Source organism: Alexandromys fortis, unplaced genomic scaffold (genome assembly GCF_014885135.2).
Source record: "Alexandromys fortis isolate MF-2015 unplaced genomic scaffold, M_Fortis_MF-2015_v1.1 scaffold_264, whole genome shotgun sequence".
In the NCBI taxonomy this organism is placed as follows: domain Eukaryota; kingdom Metazoa; phylum Chordata; class Mammalia; order Rodentia; family Cricetidae; genus Alexandromys; species Alexandromys fortis.
The window spans coordinates 444,910-462,399 of record NW_026068140.1 but is presented as its reverse complement, the minus strand read 5'-3'; the positions used below and the strand labels follow the sequence as shown (position 1 = coordinate 462,399).

Here is a 17,490-nt window from a genome sequence, read left to right as displayed (position 1 = left end):
GGGCGGTCCAATTTATAGCCTGGTTCTGGGCCTGAATGCTAGCTGGGTTGCTCAGCCCGCCAACTGTCCTTCATCGTTGTCACCACCAGGGTGAGCTCTTCAGCACTGCCCCAGCTAGCTCACCCAATGTAGCAGGCAGCAAGGCCCAGGGCCAGTTCTGCTCTGCCAGCAGCATGTTTTTAAGTCTGACTAGGTCTAGATTACTCAACAAACTAGAAAACCCAAACTAAAACAGACAAAAACTCCCAGTGTCATTATTTTAAAAAGATGGGTATTCAATAATGAGATACAGCTGAGCTGATGGCTCAGAGACCTAGGGTAGAACCAAACATGACTAACCCTCCTCACCCCCCTAAAAAGTCAATGTAATGATTCCTAGCAATATTCTGCCATACCCATAGATTGGTGCCTAGTCCAATCGTCATCAAAAAGGCTTCCTTCAGCAGTTGATGGGAGCAGATGCAGAGATTGCACCCAAACATTAGGTGGAACGCTGTGAAGAGGGGAAGGGGGGATTGTAGAAGCCAGAGGGGTCAAGAACACCCGAGAGCGCAGCCACAACAGAATCAACTAAGCAGGGCTCACAGGGACTTACAGAGACCAAGGCAGCAATCATGAAGCTCGCATGGGTTTGCGCTAGATTCTCTGCTGACATGCTATGTTTATCTTGGTGTTTGTGGGACTCCTAACAGTGGAAGAGGGGCTGTCTCTCTTTTGCCTGCTCTTGGGACCTTTTTCTTATTGGGAGGCCTGGTTCAGCCTTGATGTGAGGATTTGTGCCTTGTTCTATTGCATCTTGTTGTGCAGTGTTCTGTTGATATCACTGGGAGGCCTCTTTCCTGAAGGGAAATGGAACAGCAGTGGACCTGGGTGAGATAGGAGGTGGGGTAAGGACTGGAAGGAGTGGAGGGAAGGGAGGCTGGGGTGGGGATGGATTGCATGAGAGAATAAATTAAAAATTATTTTAAAAATAAAGTTTAAAAGAAGTCGATGTTGGCTTGCCACCCTGGATTACAATGGGACCTTGTATCAGTAGAAAAGCCAGTGTTTGGGTATACACACAGTGCCAGGCAGATGCAGAGACCCACACCCAAACATTAGGTGGAACCCTGTGGAAGAGGGGAAGGGAGGATTGTAGAGGGAGGGTTGTATGGGAAATACAAAAACCACACAATTCGCACCTTTCTTGAGATTGATGGCATTAGCTAGGTAGAAAGGACAAAGTTGTCTAACTGCCATGTTAGACATTACTGAAGGAGACAGTGGCAAAGGAGATGGACTTGAAATCTGGAGCAGGGTTTTGACTAAAGGGTGGAGGGGGACATTTAAAACTGAGCAGAATGAAAAGTCAGGAATAATAAGCTGAGAACAAACTGAGCTGGCAGAGGTAGGAAGGTAGATTTAGAGCCATGTTCCAAACCCAGCTTGCCATAGAAACTATATCCTTTAAAAGCATGGAATATCTGCATAGCAGATTGAAGAAGGGTGACTGGAGGGTCATGATACGTGGCAGTAAGTGAGGAAAAACTTGGGGAATGAGTAATCTAATTTTGGAATAGTTTCAGAGCCCACAGACTGATGGTAATTCCCCTTCTAATAATAGAAATAGGCAATTGAGCTCTGTAGCCTTCAGGTGACTTATGTATGCAGATATGAAAACAAGGATGAATATAAAATTAAGTAAGTTTGTCAAAAGAAAATATTCTTTATTTAGATAAAAACATGTTAAGATGACAAACATAAGAGTTTATTTAAAAGTTGAGATTTTTCCTAACATTTAAAAACAACTTCTATTTGTTTGCTGGCGCTTTAATTTGCAATGTCTCCATCAGTTTTTCTGACCTGTAGGGAGAAAGAAAAAGATTGAAATAGTGTCATTTTCACAGCTTGAGGTGTGGCAGAAGCATTTAAGAACAGCTTTTCACAGCCTTTTCTCCAGTGTCTGATCTGAAGTCCCTAGGACTTTCCTTGTATTCTATTGTGGGTTGAGGAGGAACAGAATAATATGACTTTTTATAGGTGTTGAACCCATACCAAGTGCATATGAGACAGGAGCACTATCATTGAGCTGAGTTCCCAGACCAATCAATATTTTAATAAATTATTTTTTGAGATGGGGTCTTATTGTGTAACCCTGACTGACCTGGAACTTATTATGTAGACCAGGGTGGACTTGAACTCACAGAGCTCTGCCTGCCTCTGCCTTCTAGGTTTGAGGCTTAAAGGTGTGTGACTATACCAATAGTTTTTCTTTCTTTCTTTTTCCTTTCTTTTTTTTTTTAAAAAGAAAGGTTTGTCTAAGAATCTTTGAAAGTTTAGAACACAATGTTAAAACTTTCATATTAATTTGACAAAGGTTACATTACCTCTTGCCCAGGACTTGTAGCTGCTAGGATACTTATCAGCCTGTTGTAGGTCTCTTGAGTCACTATAGGAGAGAACCACAAGAAGCAAGTTAACAGGGAAGCAGGAATGGGGAATGAACGGATATATCCAGTTCCAGGTAGTCAGAGCAACATTATCCAGCATAATTGATATTACTCAGGGTTATAGTAGGAATCATTTAATTTCTGTCTTTTGTTTCATATTGTCCTTTATGCCTTCACTTCTCATGTGACTCCACCAGTGGCCTCTGGAACCCTTGTATGTGCTCTCCAAGCTTGTTTGGCTAGGGACACTGAGCTATTTGTGCAGAGCTGGTCCCCTTAAGTTTGAGAAGTTGGTCATTTATTTATTTATTTATTTATTTATTTAAAAAAAAAGATTTATTATATATACAGGGTTCTATCTGTATGCTTGCCGACCAGAAGAGGGCACCAGATCTCATTACAGATGGTTGTGAGCCACCATGTGGTTGCTGGAATTGAACTCAGACCTCTGGAAGAGCAGTTAGTGCTCTTAACCTCTGAGCCATCTCTTCAGCCCGGTCTTTTATTCTTTACACAATTATTTTGTATATACAAGGCCTTGATTGATTATAGTCCCAGGTGAACTATTGAGAAGGAAAGTACCCAGAACCATGCACATTTATGTGTGTGTATGTGGTAATATGTAATTGTGTGTGTGTGTGTGTGTGTGTGTGTGTGTGTGATCTGTATCCAACAACAGATCAGTGTTGGATATTTCAACTGTTTTCTACCTTGCTTATTTAAAAAAAATGTAAAATTTGATGTATATGGGTGTTTGTCTGCATTTATGTCTGTGCACCAAGTGTGTGCTTCATGACCATGGAGGCCAGAAGGAAATGTTGATTCCTAGAATTGCAGTTACAGATAGCTACGATCTGCTGGGGGGGCTGGGAATCAAACCTGGGTCTTCTGGAAGAGCATGGAGTACTCTTAACTGCTGAGTCATTGTGTGTGTCTGTGTATCTAGGTCAGAGGAAAACTTATGGGAGAGTTCATCTATCACTTGGCTCTTAGGGAGTGAATGCAGGCTGCCAGGCATGGCAGTAGGCACCGTGTTCATTGGAACATATCACTAGACTACCACCTTGTTATTATCTGTTTTTTAGATATGAGATCTCTTATTGAATCTGGAGCTTACTGATTTGGTCAGGCTACCTGGACAGCAAGTTTCAGGGAACCTCCTGTCTGCTTTCTCAGTGCTCTGATTATAGGTGTACACTACCATTCCTGAGTATTTTACATGGGTCTGGGATCTAAATTTAGGTCCTCTTGTTTGGACAGCAAGCATTTACTACCCGAACCACTAACAGCCCTGGTCACCAATCTTTTAAGTTAGTGACTAAACATCAGGGATTTTGAGTCTATGGTCTAATGGCCATCTTCTCTTTGAATGTTCATCTTTAGGACTGGTAAGATGGCTGAGTGGACCAAACCACATACTGCCAAGCCTTAAAACCTGAGTGTAAAACCCAGAATCCATGAGGTGAGTGGAAAAAACCGGTGGCAACAGGTTGTCCTCGGGCTTGCCCACAAATACCCTGGCCATTCTAAACAGGCAAGCAAATAAAAAACATTTTCAAAAGTCAGCTTATTACCTTGAATGATGGTGATAGCATACAGTTGGACTTACCTTTCACAAACCAGCTTTTTCGGAGCAAACGTCTCAAGAACAAATGAAGGAGAATGATGCATATGATCTAGAAAGTGAAGAACAAGGAAGAAGAAACAAATCCTGAGCATTATCAGCTTGTTGGTAGCAGGGCTTTTCTTAGTCTCCCTTATGTAGTTGTTGCTGGGAAGCAGCTGCTCTTCAGGGACCACAAGTCCACCACCTCACTTTTACCAGAGGAATGTAAACAGAAGTATCTTCTCAAACTAGGTAGTTAAAGACAGTTGTACCTTTCCATTCTCCTTTGTGTCATCTTTGGAAGCTAAATTTGGAATGTTGACAGCAGTAAGTTTGTATTCTCATGTTGTTATCCACTGAATTTCTGTCTTAGGGTTTTTTATTACTATGACAATGAACAAAATCACCTTGGGGAGGAAAGGTTTTTTTTCCATTACATTTCCAGGTGACAGTATACCAGTGAGGGGGTTAAGACAGGATCCTGGAGACAGGAGCTAAAGCAGAGGCCATGAAGGAGTGCCACTTGCTAGCTTGCAGACTGTGCTCTCTCTCTGTCTCTCTTTGTCTCTCTTTGTCTCTCTGTCTCTCTGTTTCTGAGGACAGGTCTTCTATGTGTGGCCCTGGCCATTTTGGAACTCTGTAGACCAGGTTGGCCTTGAACTCACAGAGATCTACCTGCTTCTGCCTCCTGAGTGCTTAAACACATGTACCACCACTGCCAGGCCTTCAGCCTGTTTTCTTATAGAACACAGAACCACCTGCCCAGGAGTGGTACCACCAACAATGGGTGAAACCTTCAACATCAATCACTAATCAAGAAAATGCCCTGCAGGCTTACCTACACTCTGATCTTATGGAGGCATTTTCTCAATTGTGGTTCCCTCTTCTCAGATGATTCTAGCAGTAATAACATTACTGTAGCACAGGCTGTGAACCACATGGGGAGCAGGTGGGAGTGTCTCCTGCTGGGGGATGTACTGGTTTGGTTAGGGTCAGTTTGTAGTAATTTCCTAGCATGCTATTTGCATCATGTGACTGAAGGTCGTCTAGCTCGGCCAGTGACACTAGGATATGACACTAGGACCTTAATGTGAGCTGCTGGGTCTGAAACTCCCAGTTGCACAATTTCTGCTATGCAGATAAGGAAGTCATACAAAGTATGGCCACCTTGGCTGATGAAGCTCAGTCCTGGTCAAAGGCTGCGGCCATGGGATGCTGGCTTGTAGCTCAGTGAGACTACTGTTTCTAAGTGGGCCACCTCTCTAGAGACAGGTCTTAAACTTAGTAATCTAATGTAGCGAAGGGTTGTGTGATAAGCATAAAGATTTATTACTCAGGGTTGTGTTTACTGTGCTAGTTCTAAAGAGCACTTCTGTTCACAGCTGTGTTCAGTTTCACCCTTGCTCACCCACATTCCAGACGTCAGGGTCAGTGATCTGATCGCCAGCATTGGAGTTTTCATTTCCTTCAAAACTTGGGGGAGTGACCTTTGGAAGATTAAGGGGCTCTGAAACAAAGCAGAAAAGATGTTGAAGTAGAATAGACAATTTTTAACAGCTGGGTAGCTAAGGCTTCTAAGTAACTCTGGGCTGTGGATGTAGGAAACAGAATCTGGTATTGCCTACACGCTCTCGAATGAAAAGCTCACCGTCATCAACTGCACTTCTGTTGACACAGTTGGCCTCATGTTCCTTGAGCCTTTTGATTGGGACCACATGACAAGCGTTATATTTGCAGTTAGCCATCTTTTTAGCTATCTTCGGATTTTTCTAGAAGGAAAAATTCATGTTATATTTTGCTTATATTCTATCCTCCACTCATTTCTGAAAATGCTGAAGAGATATTATGTCTCAGCTTTAAGAATGACTAGTTTCTAGTTGTGAGTGGAAGCAAAAAACCAAACCAAAGAAAAACTATTCTGAAAAAATTTCCCCAGCTTTTATTGGGGAAACTTACCTTTTTGCATGATGCCAGATGGTATTGTAACCTGCTGGCTGGTATCCTGTGGTTTGGGTCATAAGGACAGAGTTCTATGGCTTCTAACTCCATTGGTCCTAAAAGGCAGGCATCATAGGTTGGAAAAGAAAAGATTACCACTTGAGGTCAGGTTGTCTTGACATAGACCTATTTTCTATTCTTTGGGTTTTTGTTTGTTTGTTTTGTTTTGTTTTTCGAGACAGGGTTTCTCTGTAGCTTTGGAGCCTGTCCTGGAACTAGCTCTTGTAGTCTTGTAGACCAGGCTGGTCTTGAACTCACAGAAATCCGCCTGCCTCTGTCTCCCAAGTGCTGGGATTAAAGGTGTGCGCCACCACCACCCGGCTATTTTCTATTCTTAAAGCAATGTGGTATGGGGGCTGAAGAGATAGTTCACGATTAAGATTGGTTTCTGCTCAATCATGAAGTTAAGGAGTTCAGATTCCAACACCCAAACTGGGTGACTGACAAATGCTGGTAACGCCCATTCCTAGGGATCCCACACCTTCTTACCATCTTGGGATACCTGTGTGTGTGTGTGCACACACATATACACACCACTCACAAAGACATATTTGAATAACAAAAGCAATAGTTTTAGCTGGTTAGATGATGGAGTAAACTCTCTGCTTCCTTGTTCTGGGAGGCCAAAATTTGACATTCTACATACTAATAGGTTGCTTTAAATAGAACGCTTACCTCACAAATAGACTGTTAAGCAGGTAAGAATCCCTGGAAACATCACAGACCCGACTATGATGAAATTCAACATTTGTGCACTATTTAATTAAGATTTGGGTAGCTGGTTCCTTTAGTGTTCCTCACTCTTCCCCACCCCTCCAGCTTTTCTAAAGCTGAGCTACTTTCAGTATAACCACTGAGAAAAAAATCAGAAGAACCACAATATAATGTCTGAGTTTAGGCCACTTACATTTACCTAAGAATGTTAGCCTGAAGTGTCTAAACTTGTGGATGTTAACTCCTAGAAGTGAGCTAAAAATAAACCATCTCAAAGCTGCTGCATTTTACTGCCAATAGGAGGCCCACTCTCCCCTATGGCTAGCTGTCTTTAGCTATCTAAGCAGACATTTATTTCAAGGACTTCCAGGTTTCTAGGCAACAGTTATAGCTGAGATTTATGCAAAACAGTGATGTATAGTTTGGTGGTGGTGTGTGTGACAGAAAATATTATCAAGGCAGAGTGGCATAAGCAATAGGGATAGAAAAGTGTCCTAGAATAGCCCGTTTCAATTTTCCTGTGCAATGTGCCTAGAGCACTGACAGAAGGCAGAGCTAGACTGTTAGACAACAGATTTTCCTGGTGGCATTTTGGCGATTAAATCAGGGATTTAGATTCAGGTAGTTTTGGGGAACACAAACCAAAGTGATTCTTTATGCCTTCACTGCTTACTAATGATGATACTTGAGCCACGGATACTTAAAGTTAGTTGACTTTCTGGAAAATTAAAGCTAGTAAAATCCATTACTATATATGATTATCTTCAGATTATAAAAAGATGATGGATCTGGGAAGTGGTGGCACAGGCCTTAAAACCCAGCATTTGGGGGGCAGAGGCAGGTGGATGGAAGCTAGCCTGGTCTATAAAGGGGTCTACAAACAGCCAGGACTGTTACATAGAAAAATCATGTTTGGAAGGAAGGGAGGGAGGGAGGGAGGGAAAGACAATAACAACAAAAATAAAAAAACAAAAAAAGAGAAAAAAATAAAAAGAGGGATAATGGAAAATGTGTCTTAATATCTATATGTAACCTTCAGAAAATCTGTTATTTCGGCCAGTGACCAAGGAAAAGTATGAATTTTGGTCACACTGATAAGTCTGGTGTTAATAAACAAAGATTGCTGGAGGATTCAGTGTCAAACAGCTGATATTAGTTTGTTCATTAACCAAAACATTTCCGAAAGAGGGTGGCCATGAGTGTGACACAAGTAGACTCCTCAAATCTACCTTCATACGTAAACCTGGCAGAAGGACAGTGAGACTTACCCAGTTCTCCAAGCACTGTCCCTCAATCCCAAGGGAAGTATCAATGAAAGAAGTTTGAAAAGACAGAGAGCACAGCACTCTCCTCTGGTTACCCAGGGAATCAGTTGCTGTCCAAGCCTTCTGCTCAGTACACGTTTCTCAGCATGTTGGGAAGTTTTGATGTCATAGTAAAATCTCAGAGAAGTGGTTCTCAGTCTGGTTGCCACGTGGGAATCATTAGGAATTTTAAAGGGACAGATTCTTTGGGGCCATTCCAGAACTATTGGATCAGAGTCTTCAGAGTGCAGGTTGGCTGTCTGTGGCTTTAAGAGCTCCTCAGGGAATTCTGGTTGATAGTTACTAGGTTACAAGGCTACGCTCACCATTGCTAGGCCTTGTTCTGGGATAAATAGATATTTTTAGAAGGGTTCTTCAAGTTCACAGAAGGACCTGAAGAATAATCTTTTTGATTTGTCCCCAAAGACTACCTGTTGCCACAATAAGTCCTATCTTTTAACGTGCCCTTTTTCTTTATGCGGAGCCAAATACAGAATTCTGTAAGTGAAAGGACAAACTCAGCACACTTTCAAAAATCAAAATTTGAGTTTATTTTTGATATGCTGAATCTAATCTACTAGGCCCTGGGCTAAACATATACATGTAACAAATTATTTAATCACTTCCATAGTTGTATAAGGGATTATCATCATTTTTATATATTTTTATTGATATTTATTGAGCTCTACATTTTTCTCTGCTCCCCTTCCTGCCTCTCCCCTCCCCACTTCAACCCTCCCCCAAGGTCCCCATGCTCCCAGTTTACTCAGGAGATCTTGTCTTTTTATATTTTCTAATTCCCATGTAGATTATATTTATGTATCTCTTTTTTTCTTTATTATTATTTATTTATTAAAGATTTCTGTCTCTTCCCCGCCACCGTATGTAAGTATCTCTTAGTGTCTGCATTGTTGTCTAAGTTCCCTGGGATTGTGGTTTGTAGGCTGGCTTTCTTTGCTTTATGTTTAAAAACCACCTATGATTAAAAGCATGCATTACTCTTCCAAAAGACCCTAATTCAACGCCATCACCCTCATCCAACAGCCCACAACTGCCTGTAATGCCAGCTCCAGAAGGACCTCACTCCTGCATTCACTAGTGCACACACACACACACACACACACACACACACACAAATCTTTAAAATGAATCAAAAAATGCTGAATTTATTTGTAAAAGTTTTGCTGGTAAGGCCTTGAACTGTGCTTAAAGAGTTCTTACCTGAGATTAATTTCCTTTCAGAGTCACTGTTTCCAATAAAAATATTCACTTCCTGAAAAAAAAAACCCACCTATGAGTGAGTACATGTGATAATTGTCTTTCTGTGTCTGGGTTACCTCACTCAAAATAATGTTTTCTAGTTCCATCCATTTTCCTGCAAATTCAAGCTGTTTTTCAGGCTTAGGGCTGTCGAGCAAAACTCTGCAGTTTGACTAGGATTTGGTTCAGAATAGGAAAAGCATATACAAGTGAAGACAGAGACAAACATAGCACACTCTCAGAAGACAGAAACCATGGTACCCATTTGATTAGGCAGTCTATATTAGAGGTGGCAGAAAACAAGATTGGTTTGGCATAGAGAATCTTTAACTAATTTGTTTGGACAAGGACAAAAATATAAGCGAGAAAGAGACAACAGAAAGATACTGACCCTGTGGAGGCTGTGGCTGGGCTGCTTAGCTGCCTCAGACAGCCTGCTATTTATCCTTCCCTGTCAAGATAAAAGACCAATAGAGCCCAAAGACTTCTTCAGTAGAACCTGGGCTTCCTTAATAACATCAGGTGGTTTAAATCTTCAGGGCCCTCATCGTGTTACTCCAGGCTCATAGCATTTGAGGCCCCTCTAAATAAACGAAGACAGTCTCTTTTCTAAAAAAGCAAAGCCTCCCTCAGAGATGTTTAAAATTTCATATCTTAAGCATTTGATAGTTTCTTCAAAACAAAACCTTTTCTCAGGAGCAAGCATGCTAAGTTCTTTGGATGATAAACGTTGATCATTCCTGACTCCTTTCCCCGACCCCCACCCAGAATTTCGGGCACACATGAAAGCGCTGGGTATGGAACTAAATGGGATGATTAAAGAGGCAGAGAAAAGGCTGCAGGAAGGAAACAGGTGCAGGATACCTGACCTCGAACTTCCCAGAATCTTTTACTCTTTAGCATGAAAGAAACTTGAAATAAGTTGAGAGCTTCTTTAGGTAGAGAGGTTTGAGGGTTGGTTGGGATGTAAAAATTATCTCAGTGCTGAAATTTATCCAAACAGCTAAGATTCAAGAATCATTGTTAATTTGCTCTTGCTAATTAATCTGGTTTCTCATTGTGGGGCTTATTTTTTTAATCTAACTTGATAAAAAGATTAAATTGTCTTAATAATTCAATACATTTTTAGTGTTATATCTGAGACGGGTTCTGAAGGGCTCTAGCAGGCCTGCCATAAGGGCAAACATGGTACTGGCAGGCCTTGCCTTTTACCTTGCCCTCTCCTTATAAACCATAATTACACCCTAAAGCTAGCCATCAAGGTCTATTCCCTTATTTGGATACTTTGTGTGTGTGTGTGTTTGATACAGGGTTTCACTGTGTACCCTAACTGTCCTGGAACTCACAGAGATCCACCTGTGTTTGCTTCCTGAGTGCTACCACCACCTGGCTAAGATTTTGCATATTTAGTATGCTTCTTTTAAAACATTTTATTTTTTGTATAATCTAGCAAGTTTCTAAGGTGCTCCTGCTGAATCACACTTCCAGAATCACTGAACTAGATATTACAAAGGGTATCAATATTAGGGATCATACCTATCATTAGGGAGGAGCATCTGATGTGGGTGGGAGAGAGAAGGCATATGCTTAAAAATCTAACAAGGAAGCTAGGTCTGATGGTACATAACTGTAATCTCGGCACTCTGGAGGTGCAGGCAGGCAGATCAGAGGTTGAAGGTCATTCTCAACTACACAAGGAAATAGATTGAGTATAGCCTGGAGTTCACAAGACTCTCAACCCTCCCAATCATGTATATAAATAGATTTATGCATAAAATAGAGTAGAATAGAACACAAAATTGAATGGAATAGGTAGAGATGGGATCTGACCCAGGTCCTAAAGGATGCTGGGCCCTAAGGGTCAGTAGAAAAGAAAAGGCATTCTTTTTTTGTTTTGTTTTGTTTTGTTTTGTTTTTGGTTTTTCGAGACAGGGCTTCTCTGTGGCTTTGGAGCCTGTCCTGGAACTAGCTCTGTAGACCAGGCTGGTCTCGAATTCACAGAGATCCGCCTGCCTCTGCCTCCCTAGTGCTGGGATTAAAGGCGTGTGCCACCATCGCCCGGCAAGAAGAGGCATTCTTGATGGGGATATAAAAGGGAAAGTGTAGAGGTGCATGGGGCTGGCGATAAATATCTGGCTGGGTCACTTGGGAAGGGGTAAAGTCAAAGGCGCTGCTTTGTGAGGAGACTTGAATGCCTGTTCCTTTCTGCAGCCTCCGCCCACTGCTTACCAAAGTGCTGCACAACCAGAAAGAGGAAGTCGGCTCTGCTGAGGGTGCAGGAGGAAGCACAAGAGGCTGTGAAGGCCTGTGAGCCTCATGACCGCTATTCCCCATGAACCAATTGCAGAGGCACCCGGAAGCCCGTTACACCAACTAGGCTGGGTCCTTCCACAAAAAGGGCGGTGTCATCCAGGCTGAGACTATTTGGGGCGATTGTGTCTTCCATCTGGATGTTCCTCTTTCTCGGTGGCCATCATGTCTTTGGCCTCTGCCTACCAGCATAAATTAGCAGAGAAGCTCACTATCCTGAATGATCGAGGTCAGGGGGTTCTCATCCGTATGTACAACATCAAGAAGGTAAGCACGGGTCATTTTATTGAATCAGGGCAGGAGCCTGGAGGCCTGCAGGCCCAATAGTCAATCCTGTTTCTCCCCCACTGCTTTAAGTGGCTCTCAGCCACTCAGACAGTATAGGTCCCTCAGTCTGGGGAGACAGAGGGAGGCTTCTTTTTAAGGCTAGCCCTTTCTAGGTATGGCTTCTTCCTGTTCAGCATCATCTTCCCCTAAAGACTGAGGGAGGGGTGGGGATGGGGGTGAGAGCATGTTCTGAATGACTTGGATAAGGTCTCGGATTTAGAGTTTTGGGTCTATTTATTGCTAATTCTTCTACTTTTTGAGTTTTCAAGTTGGGTTTCTGTTTTTGTGGAATCATTCCTCTAAATGGATGTTTTTAAAGGAGGTGGGTGTCTTCTAAGATACTTTATGGCTATACATGCTGTGTGGGTGCATGTGTGTGTCTGTGTTTAGGGCAGAAACTATGAAACTGGGCAAAACAGACATTGAGAAGTGAGCCGGGGGCTGGGCAAGCTGTAGGAAGTAGAGATATAGGTATAGATAATTTTGAGACTCTCTTGGGAAAGAGAAGAAGGGCCTTATGTGAAGGGACATTTGTGCCCTTGTAGTGACACACCAGGAATACGGTTTCTATGTCCTCGTGTCATCTATAAAAGCCTCTTGGGCCGAGCCCCTCACATATTGAAGGGAACTGTGACACTGAGCTTTATATAAAGTCCAACTTTTGAGCAGGCACTTTTTTTTTTGATACTTCCGGCTTCAGTGCAGGGGTGGGGAAGCAGCTTCCTCTCTAGGTTAGAACCAAGCCTCTGTTAAGACAAGATGACAAGTTCTTTGGGGTGCTGGTTTGGTGTCTGGAACTTGGTTCTAACCTACGCTCATGCTTTTATAGTGAATTCCCAGACAGCCATCCCCAAGAAAGACAGTAGGAATGAACGATTCAGATAGAGGTTTGTATCTAAGTGGAAATACAGTATGGTGGTTATATTTTGTTTTTGTCTGTGCAGACCTGTTCAGATCCAAAATCTAAACCACCTTTCTTACTGGAAAAGTCCATGGAATCAAGTCTCAAGTACATCAACAAAAAATTTCCCAGCATAGATGTCCGAAACAGCACGGTGAGAACTTGGGCCCATTTTCCCCCTTTCTGTGGCATTTTTCTTGCATGGCTCACATTCTCCACTTTTGGCTGCTTGCGTTCAAGTGTTGCCATCTCTTTGTTTTCCTCGGCTCATATACAGGGCTTCAGGTATTGAGGATTGTGAGCTCAGATGGGAGTCTCCCATGGGCACAGCCTTGTGAGCCAGGTTCATGAGGACACTGGTGCTTACGGAGAGGCAGCTCCATTAGCCTCACAGGGTACATCTTTTACTGTAGTTCTTGATACTCAAGCCTGTTTCTTTACTGCTGGATGCTATGCATCCAGTGGCAGATCCTATACTTCTCCCTGTCTTAGCCCTAGCTTTTTTACAACCTATGCAAAGTATTTTTATAATCTGTTTTCTTATCCTATTGATTTATATAGCAAACCTCTTCAGCTGAAAGGGAACTGGGATTCTTCTTTCAGCTAGCCTTCTGCTCTAGTCAGAATCACATGTGGCCATCAGTTGAGATGGAGAGTTTCTGTGGAGTGGAGATCACGGGCAAGCTTCTGATTCCTCCCCAGCAAGTGTTGTTTTTTAAGAATGATTGGGGAGCTGGGTGGTGCTGGCACACACCTTTTTTTTTTGTTGGTCCTGTCCCCCTTTTTTTTATTTATTTATTAAAGATTTCTGCCTCCTCCCCGCTACCGCCTCCCATTTCCCTCCCCCTCTCCCAACCAACTCCCCCTCCCTCATCAGCCTGAAGATCAGTCAGGGTTCCCTGCCCTGTGGGAAGTCCAAGGACCTCCCACCTCCGTCCAGGTCTAGTAAGGTGAGCATCCAAACTGCCTAGGCTCCCACAAAGCCAGTACGTGCAGTAGGATCAAAACCCATTGCCATTGTTCTTGAGTTCTCAGTAGTCCTCTTTGTCCGCTATGTTCAGCTAGTCCGGTTTTATCCCAGGCTTTTTCAGACCCAGGCCAGCTGGCCTTGGTGAGTTCCTGATAGAACATCCCCATTGTCTCAGTGTGTGGGTGCACCCCTCGCGGTCCTGAGTTCCTTGCTCGTGCTCTCTCTCCTTCTGCTCCTGATTTGGACCTTGAGATTTCAGTCTGGTGCTCCAATGTGGGACTCTGTCTCTGTCTCCTTTTCATTGGTGCACACCTTTAATCCCAGCTCTTGGGATGCAGAGGCAGGCAGATCTCTGTGAGTTTGAGGCCAGCCTGGTCTACAGAGCTAGTTCCAGGGCAGCTGGGACTGTTTCACAAGAAACCCTGACTCGAAAAGCAAGACGAAATAAAAAATCAACCATACAAAAAAAGAATGAGTAGTACTCCTAATTATAGTTACTTTTTTATTTTACATGTTTTATTTCATTTGTGTTTCTCTCAGCAACATTTAGGACCAGTACATCGTGAAAAAACTGAGATAATTAAATTTTTCAACAACTACTACCAGTCGTTTGTGGATGTCATGGAGTTTCGGGTAAGTCCTTTGTACCAGTGTCGACATGGGCCTCAGAGATTCAGCCTTCTTAGCAGTTGTTCATTCGTGTTGCTCACCTCAAGTTCTTGATGGAAAAGAGGAGTGAGGAACTGACATGTAATGATGTCTAAGTTGTACTGTTGATGAGCTGTATATGAAATACCATATTTTTACTTCAAGAGTTACAAAAGTGGATGTGCTTGGTGGCATGTACCACCACTATCCAGCATATTTTTTTTTTAAAAATATTTACTTACTTATTTATTAGGTATACATTGTTGACATCAGATCTCATTACAGATGGCTGTGAGCCACCATGTGGTTGCTGGGAACTGAACTCAGGACCTTCAGAAGGGCAGTCAGTGCTCTTAACCACTGAGCCATCTCTCCAGCCCCCAGATCTTGATTTCAATTCTTCTTTGAGATATCCATAAGTGGAGCTTATCATTACCATGTGCGTGAACGTGGGTGCGCATTCACTGTGCTGGGGGTCAGAGGAAAACTGCGGGACTTGGTTGCTGTGTTTTCTTTTTCCTTTTCCACAGGGGTTGTACCATTTAATTGACTACCAACAGTGCATATGGGATATATTTTATCAGCATTCTGATATTGTGATTAACAATTGTTGCTTTTTGCCTTTTGGACAGTGGGTGTCAAACCTATCACAAATCCTAGGCAAAGCTCCGCCTCTCAGCTACACCCTTGTCTTGTTGTTGTTGTAATTGGTCTTGCTAAATGGCAATGCTGAGTGGCTTTTATTATATTTGTTTGCTGATTGTTTTTTAAGTTTTTCAAGACAGGGTTTCTCTGTGTAGCCTTGTCTATCCAGGAACTCATCCTGTAGACCAGGCTGAACTCAACTCGGAGATCTGTCTCCCTCTGCTTCCCAAGTGCTGGGATTAAAGGTGTGTTCCACCATTGCCCAGCTTCTTTTATTGTTTTTATTGGATATTTATATATCTTCTTTGGAGACATATCTCCTTTAAGTTCTTTGTACATTTTAAATCAGTTTTGTTTAGTTTTTGCTGTTGAGTGTTAGGAGATTTCTATATAGGCCACACCTTTTTTACATTAGAATTTTTCTCCGTATTTTATTATAAACATATTAAACATTTCAAATGTTAGTCTGGCATGGTGATGCACACCTTCAATTCCAGCACTTGAGAGGCAGAGGCAGACAGATCTCTGAGTTTGCGGCCAGCTTGGTCTACAGAGTGAGAACCTGTCTGAACTACCCCCCAAAGAGTAAATGTAGTATGGTTGTTTATCTCTAATCTGAAAAGCTGAACTCTGAAATACCCTAACACCTGAAACTTTCCGAGCATTGTCATGACTACTTAAGCCTTTGTGACCAGTTACAGTCAAAATAGAAGACTATAAAAATTTCATAAAGTTATCTTTAGACTATGAATTTTCTATTGTATGATAAGACACCATGAGCCAGGCAATATATAGAAGATACTATTCTAGAGGGATAATCCATGATAGCAAAGGAGGAATGACATTGGGGGGAAGGAGCAGGAAGCTGAGAGTAATATCTTCAGTAATAATCTCATTCAAACCCACACAGGCCATGGGCATGAGCTGTGCATGAAACATAAATGAATTTTGTGTTTAGATTTGGGTTCAGTTCCCAAGATAGTCTATATATACCTGTAAACATTTCCAAATATGAAATATAAAAGGTATGAGACACTTTTGGTTCTAAGCATTTTGGATTCTGCATCTCCTGATTGTTACTATTTGGCCATATTTCTTGTCACTCACTTTCTTCCAAACCATGCTGCTTGTTTGCAGACATCATGACATGTCCTTCCCAAAATATTTTAGCATACATAAGGACAGGAATATTTTCTTATATAATCTTAATACACTTATCCTGCTTAGGAAATATTATATTCTGTGATATTATTTGCTAATACAGAGCCTATATTTGCACTCATTTTCTTATAATTCTTACTTTTGTCTTTCATGACCTGACCTTTTGAAGAGTCCAGAAAAGTTGTTCAGAATATGTCTCAGTTTGGGTATTTCTTGTTAAAAGCTTTTGGTAGCTGTAGCACATAAGTGATATTTTGTATTTTAAAGGATAATCATTTACTTTTTCTGAAAATTAAGGAAACATTAAAAATTATTTCAGATAAGCATTGTGAAATGTAAATTGATTATGCCGTTCAAAACTACAAAATTAATGATGTAAAATTACTTCTAGAACTTGTCTTAAAGAGACAAAAGTGCAAAGTTGTTTGTAACAGTGTTAATTTGGTAATTGGTATAGCCAATAAAAATAGAGATTCAGTTAAAAGCTCAGGATATATGACTGTAAGCAAATATTATGCAGTTGTTTAAGATGATAATATGTTTACATTAGTTGTCATTCAAAAACATCCTTTATATATTCTTTAATGTTAAGAGAAAATTACAGTGCAGTTTAAGATGCAATCAGTCTCTAAAATAGTATATTTACATAGATAAATAATATGCATATACAGAAGATTGGAATTTCTGAATGATAGGATTATGAGAGTTTTAAAAAAATCGGTGGTAGAAGAGATGGTTTAGTGGTTAAGAGTGCTATTGTTCTTTCAGAGGACCTGGGTTTGGTACGCAGCACTGTAACTTCAGTTCTAGGGGATCCAACATCCTCTCTGGCCTCCGTAGACACCTGCAAACATATGGTGCACATAATACACTCAGACGCACACAAACACATAAAGTGTTGTTTTTAATGGGGGAGGGGAGATGGCTCAGTGAGTAAAGCTCATACAAACGTGAGCACCTGAGTTGGGATTCCCAGAGCCCAGTGAAAGCCCACACTCAGCGTATCTTTAATACCGATGTGTTACAGCAACACCACTACCCTTATTTAGAATTAAGCCTGTCTGTAGTTTCTAAGTTTTTATGTTGAACATGTGTTATTCTTTCTTTCTTTCTTTCTTTCTTTCTTTCTTTCTTTCTTTCTTTCTTTCTTTCTTTCTTTCTTTCTTCTTTCTTTTTTCTTTCTTTCTTTCTTTCTTTCTTTCTTTCTTTCTTTCTTT

The 17,490-nt window shown here is 41.6% G+C and overlaps 2 protein-coding genes across 3 annotated transcripts in view; one reads left to right on the top strand and one right to left on the bottom strand.

Moving 5' to 3' along the window:
- Positions 1 to 1,714: 1,714 nt before the first annotated feature.
- LOC126491223 (gametocyte-specific factor 1-like) lies at positions 1,715 to 9,319 on the bottom strand. The gene is made up of 7 exons (XM_050126741.1): positions 9,273 to 9,319; positions 5,992 to 6,089; positions 5,684 to 5,804; positions 5,444 to 5,542; positions 4,039 to 4,105; positions 2,367 to 2,428; positions 1,715 to 1,842 (listed from the first exon to the last, which is right to left on the bottom strand). Exons 2-7 carry the CDS (start codon positions 6,082 to 6,084, stop codon positions 1,829 to 1,831), a joined length of 456 nt encoding a protein of 151 aa, XP_049982698.1. The 5' UTR covers positions 6,085 to 6,089; positions 9,273 to 9,319; the 3' UTR covers positions 1,715 to 1,828.
- Positions 9,320 to 11,727: 2,408 nt separating this feature from the next.
- The window catches only part of Nckap1l (NCK associated protein 1 like), a 44,294-nt gene continuing 38,531 nt past the window's right edge, over positions 11,728 to 17,490 (top strand). For both annotated transcript variants that reach the window (XM_050126726.1, XM_050126725.1), the window contains exons 1-3: positions 11,728 to 11,888; positions 12,893 to 13,003; positions 14,360 to 14,452. In XM_050126726.1, coding sequence (XP_049982683.1) covers positions 11,787 to 11,888; positions 12,893 to 13,003; positions 14,360 to 14,452 — 306 coding nt within the window. In that variant the 5' untranslated portion in view covers positions 11,728 to 11,786. The remainder of the gene's footprint in view (positions 11,889 to 12,892; positions 13,004 to 14,359; positions 14,453 to 17,490) is intronic.